The 23,753-nt window shown below is 39.0% G+C and overlaps 1 protein-coding gene across 1 annotated transcript; it reads left to right on the forward strand.

Annotated features, from left to right (window-relative positions):
* Positions 1-13,600: 13,600 nt before the first annotated feature.
* On the forward strand, positions 13,601-18,118 carry LOC307120673 (uncharacterized protein). The gene is made up of 9 exons (XM_079807799.1): positions 13,601-13,664; positions 13,825-13,893; positions 14,054-14,395; positions 14,473-14,700; positions 15,660-15,986; positions 16,082-16,291; positions 16,434-16,533; positions 17,363-17,417; positions 17,521-18,118. The coding sequence occupies exons 2-9, from the start codon at positions 13,848-13,850 to the stop codon at positions 17,728-17,730; spliced, it is 1,518 nt and encodes a 505-aa protein (XP_079663925.1). The 5' UTR covers positions 13,601-13,664; positions 13,825-13,847; the 3' UTR covers positions 17,731-18,118.
* Positions 18,119-23,753: the final 5,635 nt, after the last annotated feature.

Raw genomic sequence — 23,753 nt, forward strand, 5'->3', positions numbered from 1 at the left:
AAGCAACTGCCATGTGATTGGTTGATTAGATAATTGCATTAATGAGAAATTGAACAGGCGTTCCTAATAATCCTTTAGGTGAGTGTATTTAACACATTAAACATATTTAACAGAATGAATGCAGCATCCATTGTTTTTCTGCAATACAGTATAACTCTATCATTCATTAAAGTTCTATTAAACCACTTAAGCAATAGGACGAACCCCCCCCCCCCCCCCCCCCTCTAATCTGTACTGGTGCGCTGTCTGTGAAGTGGCTCTTTGTTAACAATCAGAAATGCGCCTACAGAAAAGCTGCTTCAGACAGCACACTTTGAGTACTTTTTCGGACTAAACACGGACTTGTTGCAGTCATGAAGTTTTATTGATGCAGTGCATATAGTACTCTCCATAAGCCAGGGGTTTTCAAACTTTTTGATGCCAAGGACCCCCAAATACGATTCATCTTTTGTGAGGGACCCCCATTCTAAATTCCATCTATGTTTATAAAAAAAACATTTAAACTGTTAGATAAATTGTGTGACATTTATAAATACAAAATATTGTTTCCAACACTGAAAAAAGGTTTTCATTCATCTAATTAAAAAAAATTGGGTAATGGTTCACATTTATATTTTTGAGCAATGAGCCAATGAAAAATAAATAACTTGCCCTAAACAATATTTTCTGTCTATGAAAACTCTGAAATTTTCTGGGGACCACTTAGGATCTTCTGGAGGACCCCTGGGGGTCCCCGGACCCCAGTTTGAAAACCATGTAATTGGTGGTGTATTGGTATCAGTAATACTGTCCTTCATTAATAGTGCTTAGCAAAAAGATTCCATTAGACAAATATTTTAAATATACTTTCTTAATGTTGTTTCTATTGGAGATTCAATGTGACTATTACAGTATAAAAATATTACAAAATGTAATGTTAATTACAGAAAAATGTGCAATGAATTAGTTACACTTTTTTAATTGATTGAAAGCACTTATTACAATATTTTTAATACTTCTTGAGTTACAGCCATGCACACTTTAGGGAAAAAGTGTTTTGCCCATTTTTTGTCACCATTGGCATGAAGATGCTCATGTAGTCGGTAGTGAACTGCAGCTGACCAACAAAAAGTGGGTAAAGAGGGTTTTTTTTTCTTCATCTTAAGAAAAAGGGAGTAAGATCATCTGTGTCACTGTGCCTGGTCAACTTCAGATGTTGACAGCACTTTGGCAACAGCACTGGAACTTCTTCATAGTTGGCAAAATGTAACTATACATGTAAAGGCTGTTCATTATGAAATGCTATTTTTCTGTTCAAATCAAAGTGTGCCATTTAAGCCATGAGGCCTGTCCCAATACACACACTTGCAGACTTCACACTTGACCCCTCGTCTGTTTGCATGACATTGTTCCTGAATTTGTGACAAACATTCATATTGGTGTGAACAGCATTGATTATGATTTTTACAGCAGAATTCTATGACTCTTTCAGGCATTTCTAGTGGCTGCTGGGATGTGACTTACACCTCTAGAAGAGTCTGTGCTTTCATGGGCTCAACAGTAGACATTTCCTGCACATACTCACATCCCTCTGGTTATACTGTAAATAAAACATTCTGGCATTACGTTCAGCCTGGTGACTTCAAGGATCTGCGTGAGGAGGATCAGTTTGCTGGTCGTGTGGAGAATGTGGGGAACACACTGAGAGTCAAAGAGCTCAAGATGAACAACTCTGAATACTCTGGAGAATATCAATTCAGGATCATCCCTGATAGAACAGTAGGAAAATACTCTGGATCACCTGGAGCCGTTCTTACTGTCACAGTAACTGCTTGTAACTGAGTTCAAAATGTTTCCTGTATAATGTCTAATAGGCTTTTGGCTGTGTTTTTATTATTATAATATTTTTTTTTCAGATACGCAGGTGATAAGCAGCCCAAACATTATATCAGAGGGACAGGAAGTGATATTAAGCTGCTCAACTAAATGCACTCTGAACGACAAACATACTTACATCTGGTACAAGAACGGATGGCAGGTAACGGATGGATTCACTAAAGACAACAAGCTGTACCTGGACTCAGTCAGCAATGAAGAGCTTCAAGAGTATTCCTGTGTTATAAGAGGTAACACATCTCTCATGATACATGTGCTTCAGTGTCAAATGATTGTTTCTCTGATAGTCATGATTCACTTCTTTGTGTTGTAAAGATCCAGTGGACAGCGCAGTGTTCAGCCATTATACAGTCATTCTGCTGGTGTTTTCACCTCAGTTTCTCATAATAGCGGCTCTGTGGATGTGGTGAGTATAAACATCCAGTGAAATTCACAATTGCATGATGTACAGTGAATATAATAAAATTAATTCATATTATAACAATTTAAATTATGATTCAACAGGTTTTTCATCAGAATGCATCTAATCTCAAAACCAAACTGAAAACAAAAGTGAAGGTGAGGAATTATGAATGAAGAATCTACTGTAAGAGATGCAATGACAAAAACATTGATGTAAATGTATTTAACATATTTCTATTTGTCTCAGAATCGGATGTTCCACATCTGTTCCTCTTCTGTCCATCAGAGCTGGTGGAGTGATGTCATTTTGAGATCATCACCAAGCAACATCAATGATATACTATATACTATACAGTGACTTATCAATGATTGCTTCATAATCAAACAAAATGGTAGTACAGGGTTTAGTTTATTTCTCTCCTTATGCTTAATATACGAAAATTATTATTTAAAAATCCTTCATGGATTCCACTTTAATGAAGTGGTGCCAACTTTGTGTTCTGTTTATCTTTAACTTATGATTTCTTTGTTTCTGTTTTAGTGTACACTTTCATATTTTGTATTTCAATGGATGAACTGTAATCACAGTAATGATGCACAAAAAAAATCAATAAAAGAAGTCAATAAGTGGACAAACTGTTTATTAACCAGGATTTGTGTTCTAATATTTTGGGCCCAAGCAATGCTGTGTCCAGTTTAAACATTTGGTAGACTTCTGCCTGGTTTCACAGACAAAGCTTGAGTTAGTCTCAGACTAAAAGCGGTTTTAACTGAAAGCAACTTGCACTATCATATGTTAAAATATGGCCGTGCCATTGTTCTGTCTCAAGTGGGTAACACTTTAGAATACTGTTCTGTCATTAAAATGGAAAAACATGATAACTCTCACTTGCGTCATTACTATCCAAAACTTTAGAAAAACCTTAAAAGCTTACAATGACTTCATTCAAGAGAGTTTTCATGTTAGCTTCAATCAATCCTGAGTAGGAGTTATTAGATATTTTGGACCGATTAATCTCAATAACTTTTATTAGAAGGTGATAAAGAAGATTCTTTTTTTCCCTTGTTTACTGCCACATAGTGAAATCAACAACTTTCTGAAGGCTCAAAATGACATTTAAAATTTTTCTTTTTCTTTTTATGTATCAAAATATGGCTTTATGTGTTTATCATAAAATTGTGAATAAATACAATAGAATATATGCAATATTCCACCACTGTGTTAAAATTTAGAATTTTTTCTATAAAATGAGAAATTTTATCGATTTACTCCAATATGTGGGTAGGGCGCTCTTTTAAATTCAGGCCTAATTCTCTAAAAAATTCAAAATATGCTGCAGAGCTGAAGTGGTTAATATTTTACACCCCTTCGCCTACCCCGACCTCTTCCCCTTGAAACAGTGTGGCAAGGGGTATGGATGAAAATTTTCCTTAAGAAATGGGACTCCACCACTACTCCGTTACACGTCATCATACGTTGTTGCAAGCTCCTACGTCAAAGGAGATGCGAACTCCCTCGTGGAAGAACGGCATCGTGTTTATAGTTGTGACAATGAGCGCTGGATTTTCAAAAGTATGTGAAGTTTGTGGCTCCATTGTTGCAGTAAACTTGCACAACGTTCTTTAAATAATAATTTATAGACACAAGCCAGCCGTTTATTGCAGGGACAATGACTTTATTTTCACGCCCCTAAACATCACGCTAAGCGAAACGGACTGTGTTTGGTTGCGTTACATGTCGGTCAAGCATCCTCTTGGGTGGTCCTTGACCAATGAAAACTGCGATAGAGTCACCTGCGATTCTCACCACAATGCACAGTTTTGAAAAATGCTACAAAAGTGGGCGTGGTTAACACTAGAACTACACTTAAAAAAAAAAAAAAAAAAAGTTCTATATGGCACCAAAAATGGTTCTTGGCTCGTAATCATAGGGGAAACTTTTTTAGTGCTATAGAGAAGAACCACTGAAGCACCAAATTTGGTGCTATATAGCACTAAAAAAGGTTCCCCTATGATTACGAGCCAAGAACCATTTTTGGTGCCATATAGAACCTTTTTTTTAGAGTGTACCAAGGCGGTCATTTTGACTTTTTAAATTTTGCAATGTAATAACTTTGTTGAAATTAAACCCATATACGAGCTATACAAGTAGCTATATGTGGCAGGGGTCAGGTTGCCTAAGAGTAAGAGAGCTTGAGCAAGAAGGGAAAACGAGTCGACTACGCCACCCTGGTCACTAAGCCAGGGAAGTATCCTATTAAGGACACAGAGACTCTGAGACGTGGGTGAAACAGTACAAAATGTTCTTTATTTAGACAACAATAATAAAATACTAAAATGCAAGGCAATTGGGCTCAGTCATGACTCACACAACACCAAGAAAAGCCTATTAGGACTTGTGGTTACCAGAGCAGGATGAGCTAGTGCCAGACTTTGCCAACCTCAGCAATGGGCAAGGGGCACCCACACGTGCACGACACTGCACACTCACGCCAACCAAGATCAATCACTATGGGTGGTGGGTCACACACACACACGGTGCATCAAAACCCAACACCAAATAGGGCAACTAGCCCTCCTGCTCCAGACTCACAATACCTGAAACACAAGAAAACAAATAACAATAAAAAAAATAAATAACTCTTACACAGGGGTGCCCAATTTACCAGACACCATAAACAAAAACAACAAAGAAAAATATGATCCGCTCAACCCTGCAATTGGTTATAAACCTTTTACCAGGTCACTAACCTGTCCCGGCTTCGCAGGCCAGTTTCCACTCACAGCCGCCTGGACAGGCCGAGGATCACTCACAATGATTATTAAAAGAAATTATTCACCACACAAATATATACAAGGGCAACCCCAAAACAAGCAGAAAATACGGGGAAATTAATCAAAAACAATCACACCATAATAAAGAAATCAAATAAAATCACACCATAATAAAGACAAATAAATCAACTAAATCACACCACAATAAAGGAAGATACATGAAATAAATCACAACAAGGGGACATAACTTAAATAAACATCAACGAAGGTGCAGTTGCGCACCAAAGCAAACGCACTCCAACAAGTTGATGAACCAAAAGTTAAAATATCAGGAACAAAACAGCAGAATGAACGTCCCAATCCCAGCAGCAGTCTTCAAGTGCTCTTATACTGGCCACTTAATTCACCTGCAAACAGCCTATATATAAGCTAAAAATATACGTCATATTAAATCCTGGTTATACAATGATCACACATACCAATCAGGTAGAGATCGCTCCATTCGTCCGTCGGCAATGAGATGAACAAGGTTTACAAAGGCAAGCTAGAATACACAGATAACCCCATTAGCAAACTATATATACAAATATATATGCAATTTGAAATAAGTGTGGCTACAAAAAGTCCGAAATGAGACCTACCAGGAAGCCAAGCAGCAATATGCCAGAGTGCAGTGTAGATGTAACAGGTGTTATTTCCAGCAACGGCGCATTTGTCAATAGCGGCAAACACTCAGCACAACGTGCGCTGATCCACAAACGCCCAGCACCTGACGCGAGTAACACGGTTAAGCGTTTAAAGTCCCATAAACTTGAGCAACACATCACAAACAGTCACCACACTCACCTCCAGCCAGAACACCAGAATGACAGCAGAAGAAAATGACGCGCTAGAAAGGCAGTCACACATTAACGCCATGTTTGGTGACAAAACAGTCACCTTAATATACCCGCATGAATGAGACGCTGATTAACCGCAGGCCTGCAGGGCGGAGTCACACGCAGAGAGGATGCCACACAACTTCAGCACTTCACTACATATATATAAGTAGCTATACCCTGACATTTCCTAAATGTGTGTATATTTTGTTCTAATCTTGTTATTTTATTTAAATTACAAAAGACAAAAGAGTTTTTCTATCTAGAATGGCCGTTACGGTCTAATTGACTGCACGCATTACAGACAGCGTACACTCTAAAAAAAAAAGGTTTTATATGGCACTAAAAATGGTTTTTCGTCGTAATCATAGAGGAACCACTTTTGGTGCTATATAGCACAATATCTTAACATGTTCTGTATATGGTAGTGGTGCTATATAGCACCTTAGTTAGCGTTGCTATATAGCACCTTAGTCAAAGAACCGGTGAAGAACCTCTGAAGAACCTCTGAAGAACCACTGAAGCACCAAAATTGGTGCTATATAGCATTTAAAAAGGTTCCCCTATGATTACGAGCCAAGAACCATTTTTGGTACCATTTAGAACCTTTTTTTTTGGAGTGTATGTTGCTTATTATTTCAGTGTTTGGCAGTTTTCCCCTCAAGTGAAGATCACTGTTGCCTAGCAACTTTCGAGTTGTTTTTATATGCTATTACTAAGCTAAAACGTAGCTTTACCTTTGAAATGTCAGCAAGAAAGAGATGGTCTGATGCAGAGGTTTTAGTTTGGCTTCAGAGCCTTAATGATGCTGGTGGCTCTGCATAGGATTGTTTCCGATTCGTGTGATCTAAACATTTCCAATAACTCCAGAGCGTTACAATATTTTCACTGCGGTGAAAAAAACGTTGCTCTCCCGCTTGCCACACAAAGCGAGGCACGCACCTTTGGGCGCAATCTAGTAGCTCTTACACAATTATATATTATAAAAAAGATTGTAATATGTAGACCTTCCTTTATCCATTTGGCGCTCGATGCTCAATTTAATCCATGTTTTTCGATTTTATTCAAATTGAGGATTTTGTTTGAGGATTTTGACACTTTTTATGGTGATGCCGTCATAAAATATGATGATAGACATATAAAGCTTAATTCTTAAACCTGAATAGAAGATTTGAATGTGAATATGACATGAAAAAAATTTAATTTGGTGCAGTCTAGAATGACCGCTATGGCCATTCTAGTAGTTATAGAATTCTGGTAGTTCTAGTGTTAAGCTGTGGAATGGAGGTGGACGAGGGCAGACAACACAATGGCTTCTGATTCAGACATTTCGCTCTCATTAAAAGCACCAAAGCTTCCCACAAATGCACACTGCAAATTACCATTACATACAACACAATATACACATGGTTTTGTAAGCTCACCATTACACAGATACATATATATCCTGTGACAGCTATAATTCAATGCACAATTAAATGCACAGTAATTCACACTTTGTTATCTGCATTGAAAATATATATGAACACATCGTTGCATCTTTGATAACTTTTGTGGAGTTTTAATAAGCCGCTTGGTCGGTTAAAGGGCCGTAAAGAGCGGTTACACTCACATTGTGGATAAATTGCGTTTGTGTCGAAGACTCAGGATCTATTGATGAGAACTTATGCAACACAGAAACTTTTACAAAGCAAAAACAAACACTAGTTTTTGATCATTAATGCATCTCTCACTTACTCTATGCAATCTCACTGTTTAAAATGCCAGTCAGAGGAAAATGCCTATCAACCCGTGCTGTCATGAATAATTAAGCGTGTGCTGTCAACGCGTCTTCTCATAGGATAAGGACACACAGTCTCATGAATAATTATGAGACACCAATGAGTCATCGCCATACTATAGTACAAGAGGTGTGATCCCAAATGTTTTTTTAAATAAATGTTATATCAATATCTTCAATAATAAAAACTATCAATGTTTGCATTTTTTTTTTTTTTTTTTGTATTTTTGAATTTATTTACCTCTAAAAGTACCATATTTTTATGTAAAATATATATTTTTTATATATTTAATTTATGTATATTTAAAATTAATTTAACTTCAGGAAAAAAAAATAATTCCAGTATGTTCAAACAGCCAAAACCGAAAAATGTGATGACTTTGGTGACCTATGTTGGTATAAAATTTTAATAAAAATAAAATATCAATAGCCACTAGACAGCAATAGTACCCAATGGCTGCATAGCTGCATAAAGGCTGAACTCTAAAAAAACAATGTTTTAACGAATTTAACCTCTTAAGTTTTATATTTTATCACAAGTTAAAATTTTAAATAAAAAAATAAAAAGCATCTGTGTTGTTTTAGACTATACAAAAATGCCAAAACATGCTTAGACAAATCTGACCATGCAATAAGGAAAAGACGAAGTAGGAGATCATGTAACATTTTTATTTTTAACAAAATCATTAAATTGAATTAACTCAAAAAGGTTAATGGTACCAAACAGGTAAGAATAACAATAAACATAACAATAACTAAAAAAAAGAAAGTGTTAACTTTATGGTAAGTAAACAATGTAAACCTGACAAAAACATTATTTATATTTATTATGCTTACATGCACTTGTGGCAGCAGGTAATTGTGATTGAGTGTTCTTTGCATTTTTTACAGACAATGCTGTTTTTTTCCTGTTGCTAACACAGACATGGCACCGTTTCCTTGCATTGTGCTGCTTCAGAATGAACTGAAAATGCAACTGCCACTGAGGTTTAGGTAGCATGCTGCAGACATGTTTTGTTGCAACAACAAATCTTGCAGCAGTGCTTTGATCTGACTTTGAAGTGTGTGTGTGTGTGTGTGTGTGTGTGTGTGTGTGTGTGTGTGTGTGTGTGTGTGTGTGTGTGTGTGTGTGTGTGTGTGTGTGTGTGTGTGTGTGTGTGTGTGTGCGTGTGTGTGTGTGTGTGTGTGTGTGTGTGTGTGTACTGGTAATCCCTACGTTATGGGCAAGGCAAGGCAAGTTTATTTGTATAGCACATTTCATACACAGTGGCAATTCAAAGTGCTTTACACAAAAATGAAGTTAAAATAGTTATAAGTGAATAAAATAAAAATATATATAGTATAATAGTTATAATAGGAATTAAAAGGAAATTAAAAGGAAATAAAAATAAAGAACAAAATAAAAAGTAATTTAAAAAAAGTATAATTAAAAACTAAAAATAAAACAGGGTTAAAATGAAACATAATCAGTGTTGGGCACGTTACTTTAAAAAAGTAATTAGTTATAGTTACTAGTTACTTCTTACAAATAGTAACTGAGTTAGTAACTGAGTTACATCATTATAAAAGTAACTAATTACCAGGGAAAGTAACTAATGTGTTATTTATTTATTTTTTTAAATGTTTAAATATGTCAAATAACTTGGATGCCCCCAATATTAAATATGTTAAATGAATGAATTGGACACTAAATAGAATAAATTATTATTATAAAACATTGTACATTAATGTACACTATTGTAATGTTGCTGTGGGACAATGTGAGAGACACCTATCAAATTCAATATATTATTGTAAATATTATCAGTAGACCTACTATAGTGTAAATATTGTGTAAATAGTATCAGTACTTCTTTACTACTCCTGGTAGTGGAGCTCACGTTATCACCTGGGTTTTTAGCCACTAATATTGTGGCTGTGATGACGTGAGGCTTCATTAGATTAGAAATAGAATTACTTGCCACCGACGTGGATAGACTCTTTCTCCCTGGGCATAAGCTTCACGTTACATTTATGTAATGTGTATATGTTTATAAACATTCTTACCGTTCATCTCAACGAGGGAAAAGTAGCGCTTACTTCCAGTTTGCGAAAGCTACCTTTGAAGTCGTTGGACTGCCATCGCTGACTGTGCATATGCGTGTGCGTCAAAGGTGTGTGTGTGTGTGTGTGTGTGAACTCAACCTATCAACCTCAACCTTGTCTCCCACCCACCAATCATCATCAGTTATGTGTACCACCCAACCCAACCCCCAACACGCATGGCTAGCGCGCGCGCGCACACACACACACACACACACACACGCGCGCGTTGCAGGTCCGACTGACAGAGAGCCTGTTCGGATGAAAACCGCTTCAATGAGCTAAATTATAGTAACGCCGCATTTTTTTCCTCAGTAACGCTAACGGCGTTGTAACGGAAGAAACAGTAATTTGTTTGATTACTCGTTACTGAAAAAAGTAATTCCGTTAGTAACGCCGTTTATCTATAACGCCGTTATTCCCAACACTGAACATAATTAAAGTGCAAGCAGTTCGGACAAAGCACAGAGCTCATTGAGTAAATGCATAAGATAAGGTGCAATCAGTCTGACGTACAGTGGCACAGTGCTCATTCAGTAAATGCACAGCTGAACAGATGTGTTTTGAGTCTGGATTTGAAAGTGGCTACTGTCGGAGCACATCTGATCTGTTCAGGAAGCTGGTTCCAGCTACGGCTGGCATAGTAGCTAAACGTAGACTCTCCTTGCTTTGAGTGAACCCTTGGTATTTCTAATTGACTTGATCCTGATGATCTGAGTGATCTGTTGGGTTTGTATTTAATCAGCATATCTGCAATGTATTGAGGTCCTAGGTCATTTAGTGATTTATATACAAGTAATAGTACTTTAAAATCGATCCTAAATGTAACTGGAAGCCAGTGTAAAGACCTGAGGACTGGTGTGATATGGTCATATTTTCTGGTTCTGGTCAGGATCCTGGCAGCAGCGTTCTGTATGAGCTGTAGCTTTCTAATGGTCTTTTTGGGAAGGCCAGTGAGAAGACCATTACAATAATCCACCCTGCTGGTGATAAAAGGATGAACGAGTTTCTCTAAGTCTTGCCTGGAAATAAAGCTTCTAATTCTTGCAATATTTTTCAGATGATAGTAAGCTGATTTAGTTATTGCTTTGACATGACTACTGAAACTCAGGTCTGACTCCAAAATCACACCAAGATTCCTGACTTGATTTTTTGATTTTAGACCTTTAGCCTCAAGATATGCGTTCACCTTGAGAATTTCATCTTTGTTTCCTAATGTAGTGATTTCAGTTTTGTCTTTGTTTAACTGAAGAAAGTTTTGGCACATCCAACTGTTAACTTCATCAATGCATTTACATAGAGAGTCAATGGGGCTGTAGTCATTTGGTGATAGGGCTAAGTAGATCTGGGTGTCGTCAGCATAGCTGTGGTAAGCCATTTTGTTATTTTTCATTATTTGGCTGAGTGGCAGCATATACAGGTTGAATAGGAGTGGTGCAAGAATTGACCCTTGTGGGACTCCGCATGTCATGGATGTCCACTCAGACTTATGGTCACCTATACTCACATAATAACCTCTCCCTTCTAAGTATGACCTGAACCATTTGAGGACCATTCCAGAAAGCCCATCCCAATTTTCTAGCCTGTCAAGAAGTATGTTGTGGTCAACAGTGTCGAATGCGGCACTGAGGTCCAGTAGTACCAGAATCGACGTTTTGCCTGTATCTGTATTGAGGCGAATATCATTTATAATCTTTATGAGCGCTGTCTCTGTGCTGTGATGCGGTCGGAAACCAGATTGAAAATTGTCAAAGTATCCGTTTGAGTTCAAGAATTTGTTCAGCTGACTGAAAACAACTTTTTCAATGATCTTGCCTATGAAGGGGAGATTTGAGATTGGTCTGTAGTTGCTCAATATGGAGTTATCCAGATTTCTCTTTTTAAGGAGAGGCTTTACTACTGCAGTTTTAAGGGAGTTTGGAAAAGTCCCAGAAAGAAGTGAGGAGTTTACCACTTCTAGGAGATCTGCTTCTAAACAGTTAAACACACTTTTGAAAAAAGAAGTGGGGAGTGTGTCAAGGGCGCAGGTTGATGTTTTAAGGTGCTGTACTGTTTCTTCTAAAATTTTACCATCAATTGCTTCAAAATCAGTCATAATAATTTTCTGAGGTTGTGGTCTGATCTGACTCACCTCAGAGCAACTCAAGGATGTGCTGATCGCATTTCTGATATTAATGATTTTCTCGGAGAAGAAGGAAGCAAACTCACTGCATTTGCTGTCTGAGAGTATTTCACTGGGAATGTGACTCGGGGGGTTTGTTAGTCTCTCAACAGTAGCAAAAAGAGTGCGTGTGTTGTTTATGTTTCTATTTTATTTGAAAAGAAGGTCTGTCTAGCTTTGCCTAGTTCCACATTGAAAGCACGAAGACTGTTTTTATAAATGTTGTAATGGACAACAAGTTTTGTCTTTCGCCACATGCGTTCAGATTTCCTGCATTGTCTTTTCATTAATTGCACTGCTGTTGAGTTTCTCCAAGGTGCTTCTCCAAGGTGCTCCAAGGGACAAAATGTCCCCACGAAGATGGCAATATCCGAAATCCTCATCCTTGTGGGGACATTTTTAGGTCCCCATGAGGAAAACATCTTATAAATCAGACTCAGTGATGTTTTTTGAAAATGTAAAAAATGCAGAATGTCTCCTGTGATGGGTAGGTTTAGGGGCAGGGGCAGTGTAGGGGGATAGAAAATACGGTATGTACGGTATAAAAACCATTACGCCTATGGAAAGTCCCCATAAAACATGAAAACTCAACGTGTGTGTGTGTGTGTGTGTGCGTGCGTGCGCGTTCTTTGTTTTTGTATGTGTGAATGACACAATGAATAAAAAAAAGCTTTGTTATAGGCTCATTGAATGTTTTGTTTGTGTGTGTGTGTGTATGCGTGAGTATTTGCCACATACAGAATGTTGTACAGACTCACCCCTTCATTTATGTGTATGTATGATCTGCATTGTGTTGGATTTATTTTATTTTTTTGGACAAATAAAAAAAAAAAAAAGCTCTGAAATGGATTAAATTCCCATTCATTCCTATGGGTGGCCATTTTTGTCCACGAAGGCCCAATTTATTTATTTTTGTGTTCAGGTGGCAAACTTAGAAAAAGTAGCCAAGCCTTGTACCGCTCCGATTAAGGGAAAGTATTTTTAAATTTAAAGAAAAAAAGATTTTGCCCACATTTGTCCCGAAGGTCCCTTTGGGGTTAAACCCGGAAGTTGAAAATAGAGCAAAAAAGTTTAAAATAAACTAGTTTTCTCACACATTCAAAACTAACAGATAGTAACATTGACTTCTATGATGTTCAACACACATAACTCTGTTAAAATCTCGGAAAATTTGTTTTAGGGTTTCATGACCCTTTAAGTTCAGTTAAATAATTTGTAAGCATGTTAAAGCCTAAATGGCTAATGGCTAAAATTGGTGGTGCATTGGTATCAGTAATACTGTCCTTCATTAATATTGCTTAGTAAAAAGATTCCATTAAACAAATGTTTAAAATATACTTTCTTTATGTTGTTTCTATTGGAGATTCAATGTGAAAGTATTAAAGTATAAAAATATTACAAAATGTAATGTTAATTACAGAAAAATGTGACACGAATTAGTTACATTTTTTTAATCAATTGAAAGCACTAATTACAATATCTTTAATACTTCTTGAGTTACAGGCATGCACACTTTGGGGACCCCCCCCCCCATTTTTGAACTGTCACCGTTGGCATGTAGTCAACAAGTGGGTAAAGAGTTTTTTTTTCTTCTTCATCTTCAAAAAAAGGAAGGAAGTAAGATCATCTGTTTGCCTGGTCAACTTCAGATGTTGACAGCACTTTGGCAACAGCACTGGAACTTCTTCATAGTTGGAGAAATCTTCAACATGTAAGTATAAGAAAGAAAATTGTCAAATTAACATTTCTTTAACCAGGTCCTAACTTTAAAAAAATACAATTCATGTAGGAGTTATTGAGATAGACACATGATTTGAAATTAATGTGTGCCTCTCTCTAAATTTTTTTGGGGGAAATTATGGACAAACAAGTAAATTACTTTCAAAGTTCAAGCATGGACTTCAGACTTGTATCACTGATCCTACTTATACACATCACAGGTAAGATTATTGTGTTAATGCATTGTAGTGTATCAATATCTTATCAAAATTCATTTAAATATACTTTAAACATGAAGGAAAGTTGCCTCACTGCTGTCATGTGGTTTGTCATATGAGGATCTTTCAAACTTTTTGGTCTAAGCGTTACTTTTTTCATCAGGTTCTCTATCATTGGACCATCTCTCTGTGAGCTGTAAAGACGTTTGTGCTCTGAGGGAAACCACTGTGCAGCTGAGATGTTTTTATTCCAACATCACCATCAAAACTGTGTTCTGGTTGAGCCGGAAACAGAGTTCAAACTGGAGAAAGAAAGATGAACCTGAAGATTTGACTTTAGACTTGGACTACTCAGGACGGGTGAAGCAGGAGGGCGTAAACAACCGTTCAACGCTCACAATTACAGACCTGAGAGAGAGAGACTCTGGAGAATATCAGCTCATGTTCATCATGGAGGATGGAGTTAAACGTCTCAGCTCAGTTGCTGTCAATCTAACAGTCACAGGTGAAACTGAGTCTAGATTCCACTCTTATTTCAATTGGCATGTGATGAAGTGTTTCTTAATTTTTACTGTAATTCAGTCCTGCAGGTGAGGATTAATCCTGCATCTACAGACCGGAGAAATGAGAGAGAACTGACCTGTGATACTTCCTGTAATTTGACATCCAGACCGCAGAATTACTACTGGAAAAAAAATGGACAATATATAGAAGATTCAAATTCCAGAAGCTTTATTGTCCCCAATGAAGCTGATGGCAGTTACTCCTGTTTTCTTACTCCAGATCTTAGGAATTCCTCCTCTCCTGTGTGTGAGTGTGTTTATACGTTTAACTTAATCAGTGTCTATTTACAACAAGTGCAAATAGCATGTCTTGTTGCCAAATGCTGTTTACACTAGCTCCACCTAACAATGCCTGGTTGGGCCAAACAAGATTTAAAAAAGACGCATTTGTTTTAATGTCTTCAGTGGTGTAGTCAGTAGAGTGAAACATTTAGGAAACTAGGTTTTGATGCGATTGACCCGGGATTGAATCCGGATTTTGCCGAGCTCGCTCTTCTACCTTTTCCCATCACATATCACATCTGAAAGGCATTTACGTTCTAAAAGTGGAAATAAAGTGCCTAACGAAATGTTTAATAATAATTAACGTATTTATTGGGTAGGGTTTGGGGTAGGTGTATGGAGGTATTTTATTGTACCATTAAGGCAGCATTCATTTATTATTTTTAATAAATATAATAATTTCCACCTTATTATTGCATCCTGTATAAATAAAGTATAAATTAATATTTACACGTATTACAAAGAACTGCTACTTTTAAATTGTGTAAATATAATATATCACTATTTTCACTTAGTATGCTATTTCACTAAGTAAATAGCATCCATCACTAAGAAAATGTTGCTTTCACTTAAATAAAAAATAGAATCTAGTTGCTTTTTACAATTGGTGCACAGCAAATAGCCGCTGCCAAATTTAATAAGCACTAATATAATATCAGTGTTCATACATGAATATTCAATATGTGGACACGTTCAACTTTTTTTTCTTATTAAGATGAATGCTCATTATGAAATGCAATTTGTCTGTTCAAATCAGTTTGCCATTTAAGACATGAGGCCTGTCCCAATACACAGACTTGCAGACTTTACACTTGACCCCTCGTCTGTTTGCATGACATTGTTCCTGAATTTGTGATAAACATTTATCTTGGTGTGAACAGCATTGATTATGACTTTCACAGCAGGATTCTGTGACTCTTTCAGGCATTTCTAAGAGTGGCTGCTGGGATGTGACTTACACCTCTAGAAGAGTCTGTGCTGTGATGGGCTCAACAGTAGACATTTCCTGCACATACTCACATCCCTCTCGTTACACTGTATATGAAACATTCTGGCATTACGGACCATCTGGTAACTTCAAGGATCTGCTTGAGGAGGATCAGTTTGCTGGTCGTGTGGAGTATGAGGGGAACACACTGAGAGTCAAAGAGCTCAAGAGCAGCGACTCTGGAGAATATCGATTCAGGATCATCACTTACACAAAAGGAGAAAAATACTCTGGATCACCTGGAGCCGTTCTTACTGTCACAGGTAACTGCTTATTCAAAATTGAGTTCTAAATGTTTCCTGTATAATTTCTAAAAGGCTTTTGGCTGTGTTTTTATTATTATAATTATTTTTTTCAGATACACAGGTGATAAGCAGCCCAAATATTATATCAGAGGAACAGGAAGTGATATTGAGCTGCTCAACTAAATGCACTCTGAAAGACAAACATACTTACATCTGGTACAAGAACGGACAGCAGGTAACGGATGGATTCACTAAAGACAACAAGCTGTACCTGGACTCACTCAGCAATGAAGAGCTTCAAGAGTATTCCTGTGCTGTAGGAGGTAACACATCTCTCACGATAAATGTGCTTTTGTGTCAAATGATTGCAGCATTCAGATGATGTACTTGAGATTTAGTTAATGTTTTAATGTCATACGTGTATTTCTCATTTTGTGTGTATCTGTAACTTGTGCCTTATGCTAGAAATCCAGTCTTCAAATCAAGCTTTACAGATCATCATCATCATCATCATCATACTGTCTGTGTTTCTGATTCTTGCACTCATAGGAGTCCTGTGGTATAGGTAAAAAAAATTTTTTTTATTGTGTATTATATTTTTCCCTGAGGTCCATTTGTAATGTTTGTCAAGGGAAAAAGTTGAATGACAATTTCCACCTTCTCTTTTGCTTCTTTTTGCTGCTGTGCCTTCAAAGCTTTTGTCCAAACATCCTCTTTGCATATGAAATAAGCAACTGCGCGTTCTCATTGGCTGTGCGAATGCTGCCGGCTCTAGTTGTTACAGTCAGACTGAAATTATCAGGTACAATGTTAACTCTTTCCAACCGTTGAGACCCTTCACTCTCAGAAAAAAGATACAAAAGCTGACACTGGGGCGGTACCTTTTCAAAAGGTACACTTTTGTACCTAAATGGTGCATATTGGTACCTTAAATGTACATATTAGTACCTAAAGTGTACATATTAGTACCTAAACGGAACAAAAGTGTACCTTTTGAAAAGGTGAAAAAGTGCTCAGAACGATCTGCAGAGCGGTAGGTGCTACACAAAAGTTTCGACAGACTTTTCCCTATTCTATCCTACTTATCGTTATGTCCTCTTGTTTTTAAACATAACTCCATCTGTCTTACTTCCTCCTTATTGCCGTACCATGAATTTGTGGGCCAAGTTGCTGAGCTTCGGAAAGTTGTCATTGCTGTGTAAATGTGGGTGGTGTTGGTTAATGTGTCATGGTTTTGAAACAAGCTGTTTTTGCAGTGTAGTTTCAGTAAGTCTGTTTGGATTGAGAAGTTTAGATATTTAAATATAAAGGTTGTTTTCATAATACAGTGAACACATTAAATCTTAAGATCCATTAAAAATTCAATTTCTTTTGACATGATGCTTTTTAAACAGGAGGAGAAGGAATAATTCATCTCAACAGCATGAGGACACAAAGGATGATGTACAGGTGAGAGCATCTGACCAAACAGATTCATTTGACACACTATGCTTAAATAAATTTTGTGTTTTGTCACTGATATTTTGTATTCTGCCCTCTTTTCTACTCTCAGTCGGGTTCTGCTACACTGCATGGTAATGCTGCGTCCTTGTATACGGTCTGCACACAGCAAGATCACATAAAGGATCAGGATGTTCATTATTCAACTGTTAATTTCAAGCAGTCTTCCACGAAGAACACATCTTTGGCACCTACTACTGTACATTCAACCTCAAATGATGTTCATTATGCCTCTGTGAACTTCAGTAGACCCTCAGTTTAGACCCACCATTAGCAAACTACTGACCAACTTGCTCTTGTCAAATGTGGATGTCTTTTATATTGTGTTGTTTGAAACAGAATTTTATTGAAATTATACAAAAATATGGAACATTTCGTAATAATCGACTCTGTTTCGCCTGCATTTTTAAACCTTTTAACCTTTATAATGTATGTTTTCACTTACTCTTAAACGTTGCCTGCTTAAATTGCTTGTAGGTGTCTTTAGATGAAATAAATAAATTATCTCAGCTCTTAAAAGATAATATTTAATTTCAAATAAATGCTGTTCTTCAACCTTTGTTTATCAAAAGAATCTTGAAAAGAGAGACTATTATGGTTTTGACAGAATTTTTCTTCAAATAAATACAGACTTGGTGTATAATCGATTCAAAAACAAAATATTTCTGACCCTAACTTTTTAATAGTAGTGTATATTTATATGTTTCTTGGTGTCTTGTGATTTCTCTTTCTATAAAAAGAAAAAGGAAACAGAAGTGAAATTGCTAAACATATTCCAGTTACAAATCTGGGTAACAATTTAGAATACAGTTCGGTCATTTATTTATGAATAATTCCACAGCCACTGTAAAAGCCAATAACTCAAATCATTCCAGGAAACCAATTGACTTAAACCATTTAAAAAAAGTTTTAAAACCAGTAAGTATGAGTACTGTAAACTCATATACATTAAGTTAAATTCAGTTATATTTTCATGTTGGTTTAGTCAATCAAAGATTTTAAGTTGATTCCACTCCTTCAGTTTGAAATCAGGTAGCAAGTCAAACTAAGTCTTAAGAACTATATAGCTACTTAAATGGTTTGAGGAAACGTATTGCCTTACATTGTTTAAGTTAATCAAACTCAAAGTAATAAGACTAAACTTTTTTAAAGTCAGTAGAACAAGACAAGAAGGGCGGGGCCAAGAGCCGTGAAAGCGAAGCAAGTCCAGTGTGGTGCACTGGTGTCTCACATTAAAGGGATAGTTCACCCGAAAATGAAAATTAGATCATGATATCCCTCAAGTCATAAGTGTATATGACATTCTTCTTTCAGACAAATACAATCGGAGTTCAATCAAAATATGACATATTAAAAAATGTCCTGGCTCTTCCAAGCTTTATAATGGCTGCTTCTGTTTTGAAGTCCATAAAAGTTCATCTATCCATCATAAAAGTGCTCCACATGGCTTCAGGGGTTAATAAAGGCCTTCTGAAGCGAAGCGATGCGTTTGTGCAAGAAAAATGTCCACATTTAAAACTTAACAAACTGTAATCTCTAACTTATTCTCAGAAGTTTTTCTTACACAAATGCATTGCTTTTGTGTAGAAGGTCTTTATTAACCTCTTGGAGCCGTGTGGAGCACTTTTATGATGAATAGATGCACTTTTATGGACTTCAAAACAGAAACAGCCAGTCACTGCCATTATAAAGCTTGGAAGAGCCAGGACATTTATTAATATAACTCTAATTGTATTCGTCTGAAAGAAGAATGTCATATACTCATAGGATGACTTGAGGGTGAGTAAATCATGGGTTCATTTTCATTTTTGGGCAAACTATCCCTTTAACAATCATGTCACCGGCATCCCTTCAATCTTCATAATATTTATTACATACAGTTAATTTACATAAACATCACATTCAGATCTTCATAGTTAAATGTTAGATAGCATATAACACATGCTATTATCACTATCAAAGAGACTGTCATATTGCGTGTATATTAATGGTCTTAAAGGTTTTGCAGCCCATCCTTAACCTAACCACAGGCTTTACTCTTCACCAAAACTAATCCTACAAAACGACTCGGTTATTTAACATAACCTCGGTTCCCTGAGAGAAGGGAAATTAGTATTGAGTAGCACTACGCTAGGGGAAACTCCTTTCCTCGAGAATATGAAGCAGAAATTATTATATTTAATAATTGTATCTATGTAAAACGCAGTGCGGATGCACAGCAGAGCCTACAGAGTGCATACGCGCGCTGATTGGCTGTGCTGCAGCAACTGCAGGGAACCTATGGTGAGGCGGCTGAGCGGGAGGCCCACTGAGGTGACTACCTGAGCTCCCGCCTAAAAGCCTACCTGAATTTGCATATCGAATCTATAAAGGACCCTGTCACGCCATAGGTACTCAGGTTTAAAATCGACTGAAGCAGCACCCTGAGCCAAGCACAAGCACGGCATGCTATGCAATACTCATTTCCCTTCTCTCAGGGAACCGAGGTTATGTTAAATAATGAGTCGTTCCCTTTCGAGAGAATTACTCGTATTGCGTAGCAGTACGCTAGGGGAACCCATGTAAAACGCAGTGCGTGCTAGATCTCCCGCACCCGGACTGTATAAGCTACAGCCCTTAGAAAAAGAGAATGAGCCTCTGGAGCCGACCGTGGTGGGCCCCAAGAGGGTAATGAGGGCACCCCAAGTAGGCCGGATATAATCGGGCCTTGTAGGATATGAAGTATAGCCGGACGAGGTCGGGCTTTATATACAGAATGAAGCAATGCTTGTGTTCACATAGGTGTTTACGCACACTCATATGGAGAGAATACCTGCTTGTAAGGCAGGAACATCCAAATTATAGAATCTGATAAAAGTGGACGGTGAGGCCCAGCCTGCCGCCGCACAGATATCTTCTATTGGTATGCCACTAGACCAGGCCCATGACGAGGCCATGCCTCTCGTGGAGTGAGCCTTGACGCCTATAGGGCAGGTGAGGCCTTTGGACTGATAGGCTAGTGAGATGGCATCTACTATCCATCATGACTGCCTCTGCCTTGTGACCGGACTTCCTTTAGTGCGGCCCCTCGAAGCAGACAAAGAGCTGTTCCGACTGCCTAGAGGCAGCGGAGCGTTCTACGTATGCCCTCAGAGCTCTGACTGGGCATAGCAGATTTGCATCTTCCTCGCCCTCCGAAGAGGGCAGAGCTGAAAGCGAGATGACCTGTGCTTTGAATGGGGTGGACAGCACTTTAGGCACGTACCCGTGTCTAGGTTTGAGGACGACCCTGGAGTCGCTAGGTCCAAACTCTAAACAGGATGCATTCACAGCCCACCCGTTTGACTGATGCTAAAGCCAGCAAGAAAGCAACTTTAAGTGAAAGGTGCTTAAAGCTCACTGACTGTAATGGATCAAACGGTGCTCTTTTCATAGCCTGTAAGACTATGGAAAGGTCCCATATCGGAACTGAGGGGGGACGAGGCGGGTTGAGCCTCCTGGCCTCTTTAAGGAATCGTGATATCAGGTCACATTTTCCCAGGGGCTTTTCAGCCTCTTGTGTATGGTGCACATAAACTTTGAGCGTGGAGGGGGAACGACCCGCATCCATTAGCTCTTGGAGAAAATTAAGCACGTCTGTCACCTCACATTACTGCGGGTTCAGATTACGTGCCTTACACCAGTTTAAGAAGACTGTCCATTTCATAGCATAGATCCGCCTGGTCGTGGGGGCTCTAGACTCAGAAATAGTGTTTTTCACCTATTCGGGAAGGTCCCTTAGTACCCATTGATGGGCCATGCATGCATATTGGTTGGATGCATCCGTGGAAACTACTTTCCATCTCGTGATTGTGCCCATGTTCACACTCGCTTGATACCATAAGGTCGCTTTCCAAGGGGCCAGAGCTCTGACACAGCTGTGGTTCACCTTGATGCATAACCAACCCGAGTACCACGCCCGGGCTGGGACACGGTATTTCAACCAGCGTTGGAGGGGGCGCATGCGCAGTAGACCCAGATCGAGCACTGCTGATGCTGAGGCCATGTGACCCAGCATCCTCTGAAACTCTTTGAGAGGATTGTAAGTGCCCGCTTTGAATGAAGCCGCCCGGTCCTGGACGGCTCTAGCGTAAGCTGCGCGTTCATTCGTATGGAGTCTATGCATACTCCCAGAAAGGAAATATTCTGGATGGGAGATAGATTGCTCTTCTCCATATTGATCCTGAGACCCAAACATTCTAGATGGTTGAGGAGCCAGGATTTGTGAGTCATCAACTGTGTCTCTGATTGGGGCTATAACCAGCCAATCGTCGAGGTAGTTGAGAATGCGCACACCCTTCTGTCTCAGGGGTGCTAGTGCAGTGTCCATACATTTTGTAAAAATGCGGGGCACCAGAGATAGTCCGAATGGTAGGAATGTGTATTGATAAGCCTGCCCCTCGAAGGCGAATCTCAAGAATGGCCTGTGATGGGGCGCTATCTGAATGTGAAAGTATGCGTCTTTCAAATCCAGTGTGAAAAACCAATCCTCTGGGCGAATTTGCGAGAGGATTTGTTTCATAGTCAGCATTCTGAACAAGTGCTTCATAAAGGCTTTGTTCAGGTGTCTGAGATCTAGGATGGGCCTGAGGCCACCATCCTTTTTCGGAATGAGGAAGTAGCAGCTGTAGAAGCCTGATTCGCTGTGTGGCGGATGTACGGCTTCTATCACTCCCTTCTCTAACAGTTTCATAACCTCGGCACGAAGCACGAGACTCACGCTGCTTCGCACCAAAGTCTCGACCACAGCGCGAAAGCGCAGGGGTCTGAGAGCGAACTGCAATGAGTAGCCTCGTTTTATAGTGTTCATAAGCCATAATAATGTCGATATGCCTGGGATGGCCTGCCACGCCTGGGCTGGTATCGCTAGGGGCTTGATACAGTTTTGGGGTGGGCCGCTTTGTGAAAGGGGCTCGGTAACCCGGCTGTTTTGTGTTTGTGACACTGTGATGGGAGTGTTTAGCGGTGTGCACTGAGTGGTTGGCGTGCGCTTTACATTCATTCATTCATTACAGCTTTCTGTGCCTCCGTGAAGTTCTCCGCAAATCCTCCAACTGCGGGACCAAACAAGCTGGCGGTCATGATGGGAGCGTCAAGAAAGGAGGCTTTATCTGACTCTTTCATCTCGGTGAGATTCAGCCACAGATGGCGGCCGAGCACTGTCAGGCTGGCCATGGATTTCCTGATCGCCTGGGCGGTGGCATTGGTGGCTCCCAGGGCCAAGTCAGTGGCGCTGCGGAGATCCTTGAGTGCTTCAGGGTCAGGGATAGACTTGTCCAGTGAGCGGAGAAGTTTAGCCTGAAACACCTGGAGTACCGCCATGACAGGGTCCTTTATAGACTCGATATGCAAATTCAGGTTGGCTTCTAGGTGGGAGCTCAGGTAGTCACCTCATTGGGCCTCCCGCTCAGCCGTCTCGCCATAGGTTCGCTGCAGTTGCTGCAGCACAGCCAATCAGCATGCGTATGCGCTCTGTAGGCTCTGTTGTGCAGCCGCACTGCGTTTTACATAATAATTTCTGCTTCATGTTCTCGAGGGCTGCTGTCACTTTTTTTTTGCTGTCACTTTAAGAACATGACGCGGATCTGACGTGCTGTCACGCGCATCTAATTTTCTCAATTTAAGTTAAGTTAATTTAAGACGTTATTTAACTAGTTTAAGACTCCTAATATGAGAATACTCTACAAAACTGGGATTTTGACAAAATTGTCTGTGTTGTTGATATTGTTTGTTCAGGAGCGAAAGAGAAATTGATGTGTGCACGAGACTGGCGAGTGTGTGTCTCAAATTTACTCTGCAGCGCTGCAACCAACCAGAGCAACGAAGAAGGTGAAGCGGAGCTAGTTGGTAGATTAAACTTTCACCGTATCTGGTCGGCAAAACTCCGAACACATCTTCCTTTCTTAAGAATGACTTCAGTGCTGTTCTTTGTTCCTTTCTCAAAGAAAAGCTTAACTCCAAGGCCCCAATCAGACAGAACACATTTTTGCAGTGAGAGGCACCTTTTTTAAATATGAATGGAGAGGCGGGCCTTCCGTTGTGGTGACAGTTATCTTGATTAGACTGACAGCACAGCTGACTCGGGGGTTGCCTAGAAACATAAAAAAAAACCTGCAGCGCACTGCTATTTTCTAAATAAAAAAATATCAACCAAAAAAAGGCAGTGCGGTGCACCTCGCGTTTTCAAACCTTAAAAACGGGTTCTGTCTGATTCGGGCCCAAGCCTTCCAGAGGCGCGGCCACAGCCGATTTGAAAGACCGCTGTTC

This window comes from Gobio gobio, assembly GCF_949357685.1.
Source record: "Gobio gobio genome assembly, chromosome: 24".
Taxonomy (NCBI): Eukaryota; Metazoa; Chordata; class Actinopteri; order Cypriniformes; family Gobionidae; genus Gobio; species Gobio gobio.

Bases quoted from the DNA above. Each gene is read 5' to 3' on its own strand.
- LOC307120673 (XM_079807799.1), top strand. From the start codon at position 13,848: ATGGACTTCAGACTTGTATCACTGATCCTACTTATACACATCACAG. The intron at 13,894-14,053 runs GTAAGATTATTG...TTTTTTCATCAG, and splicing joins CCTACTTATACACATCACAG to GTTCTCTATCATTGGACCAT. The intron at 17,418-17,520 runs GTGAGAGCATCT...TTCTACTCTCAG, and splicing joins ACACAAAGGATGATGTACAG to TCGGGTTCTGCTACACTGCA.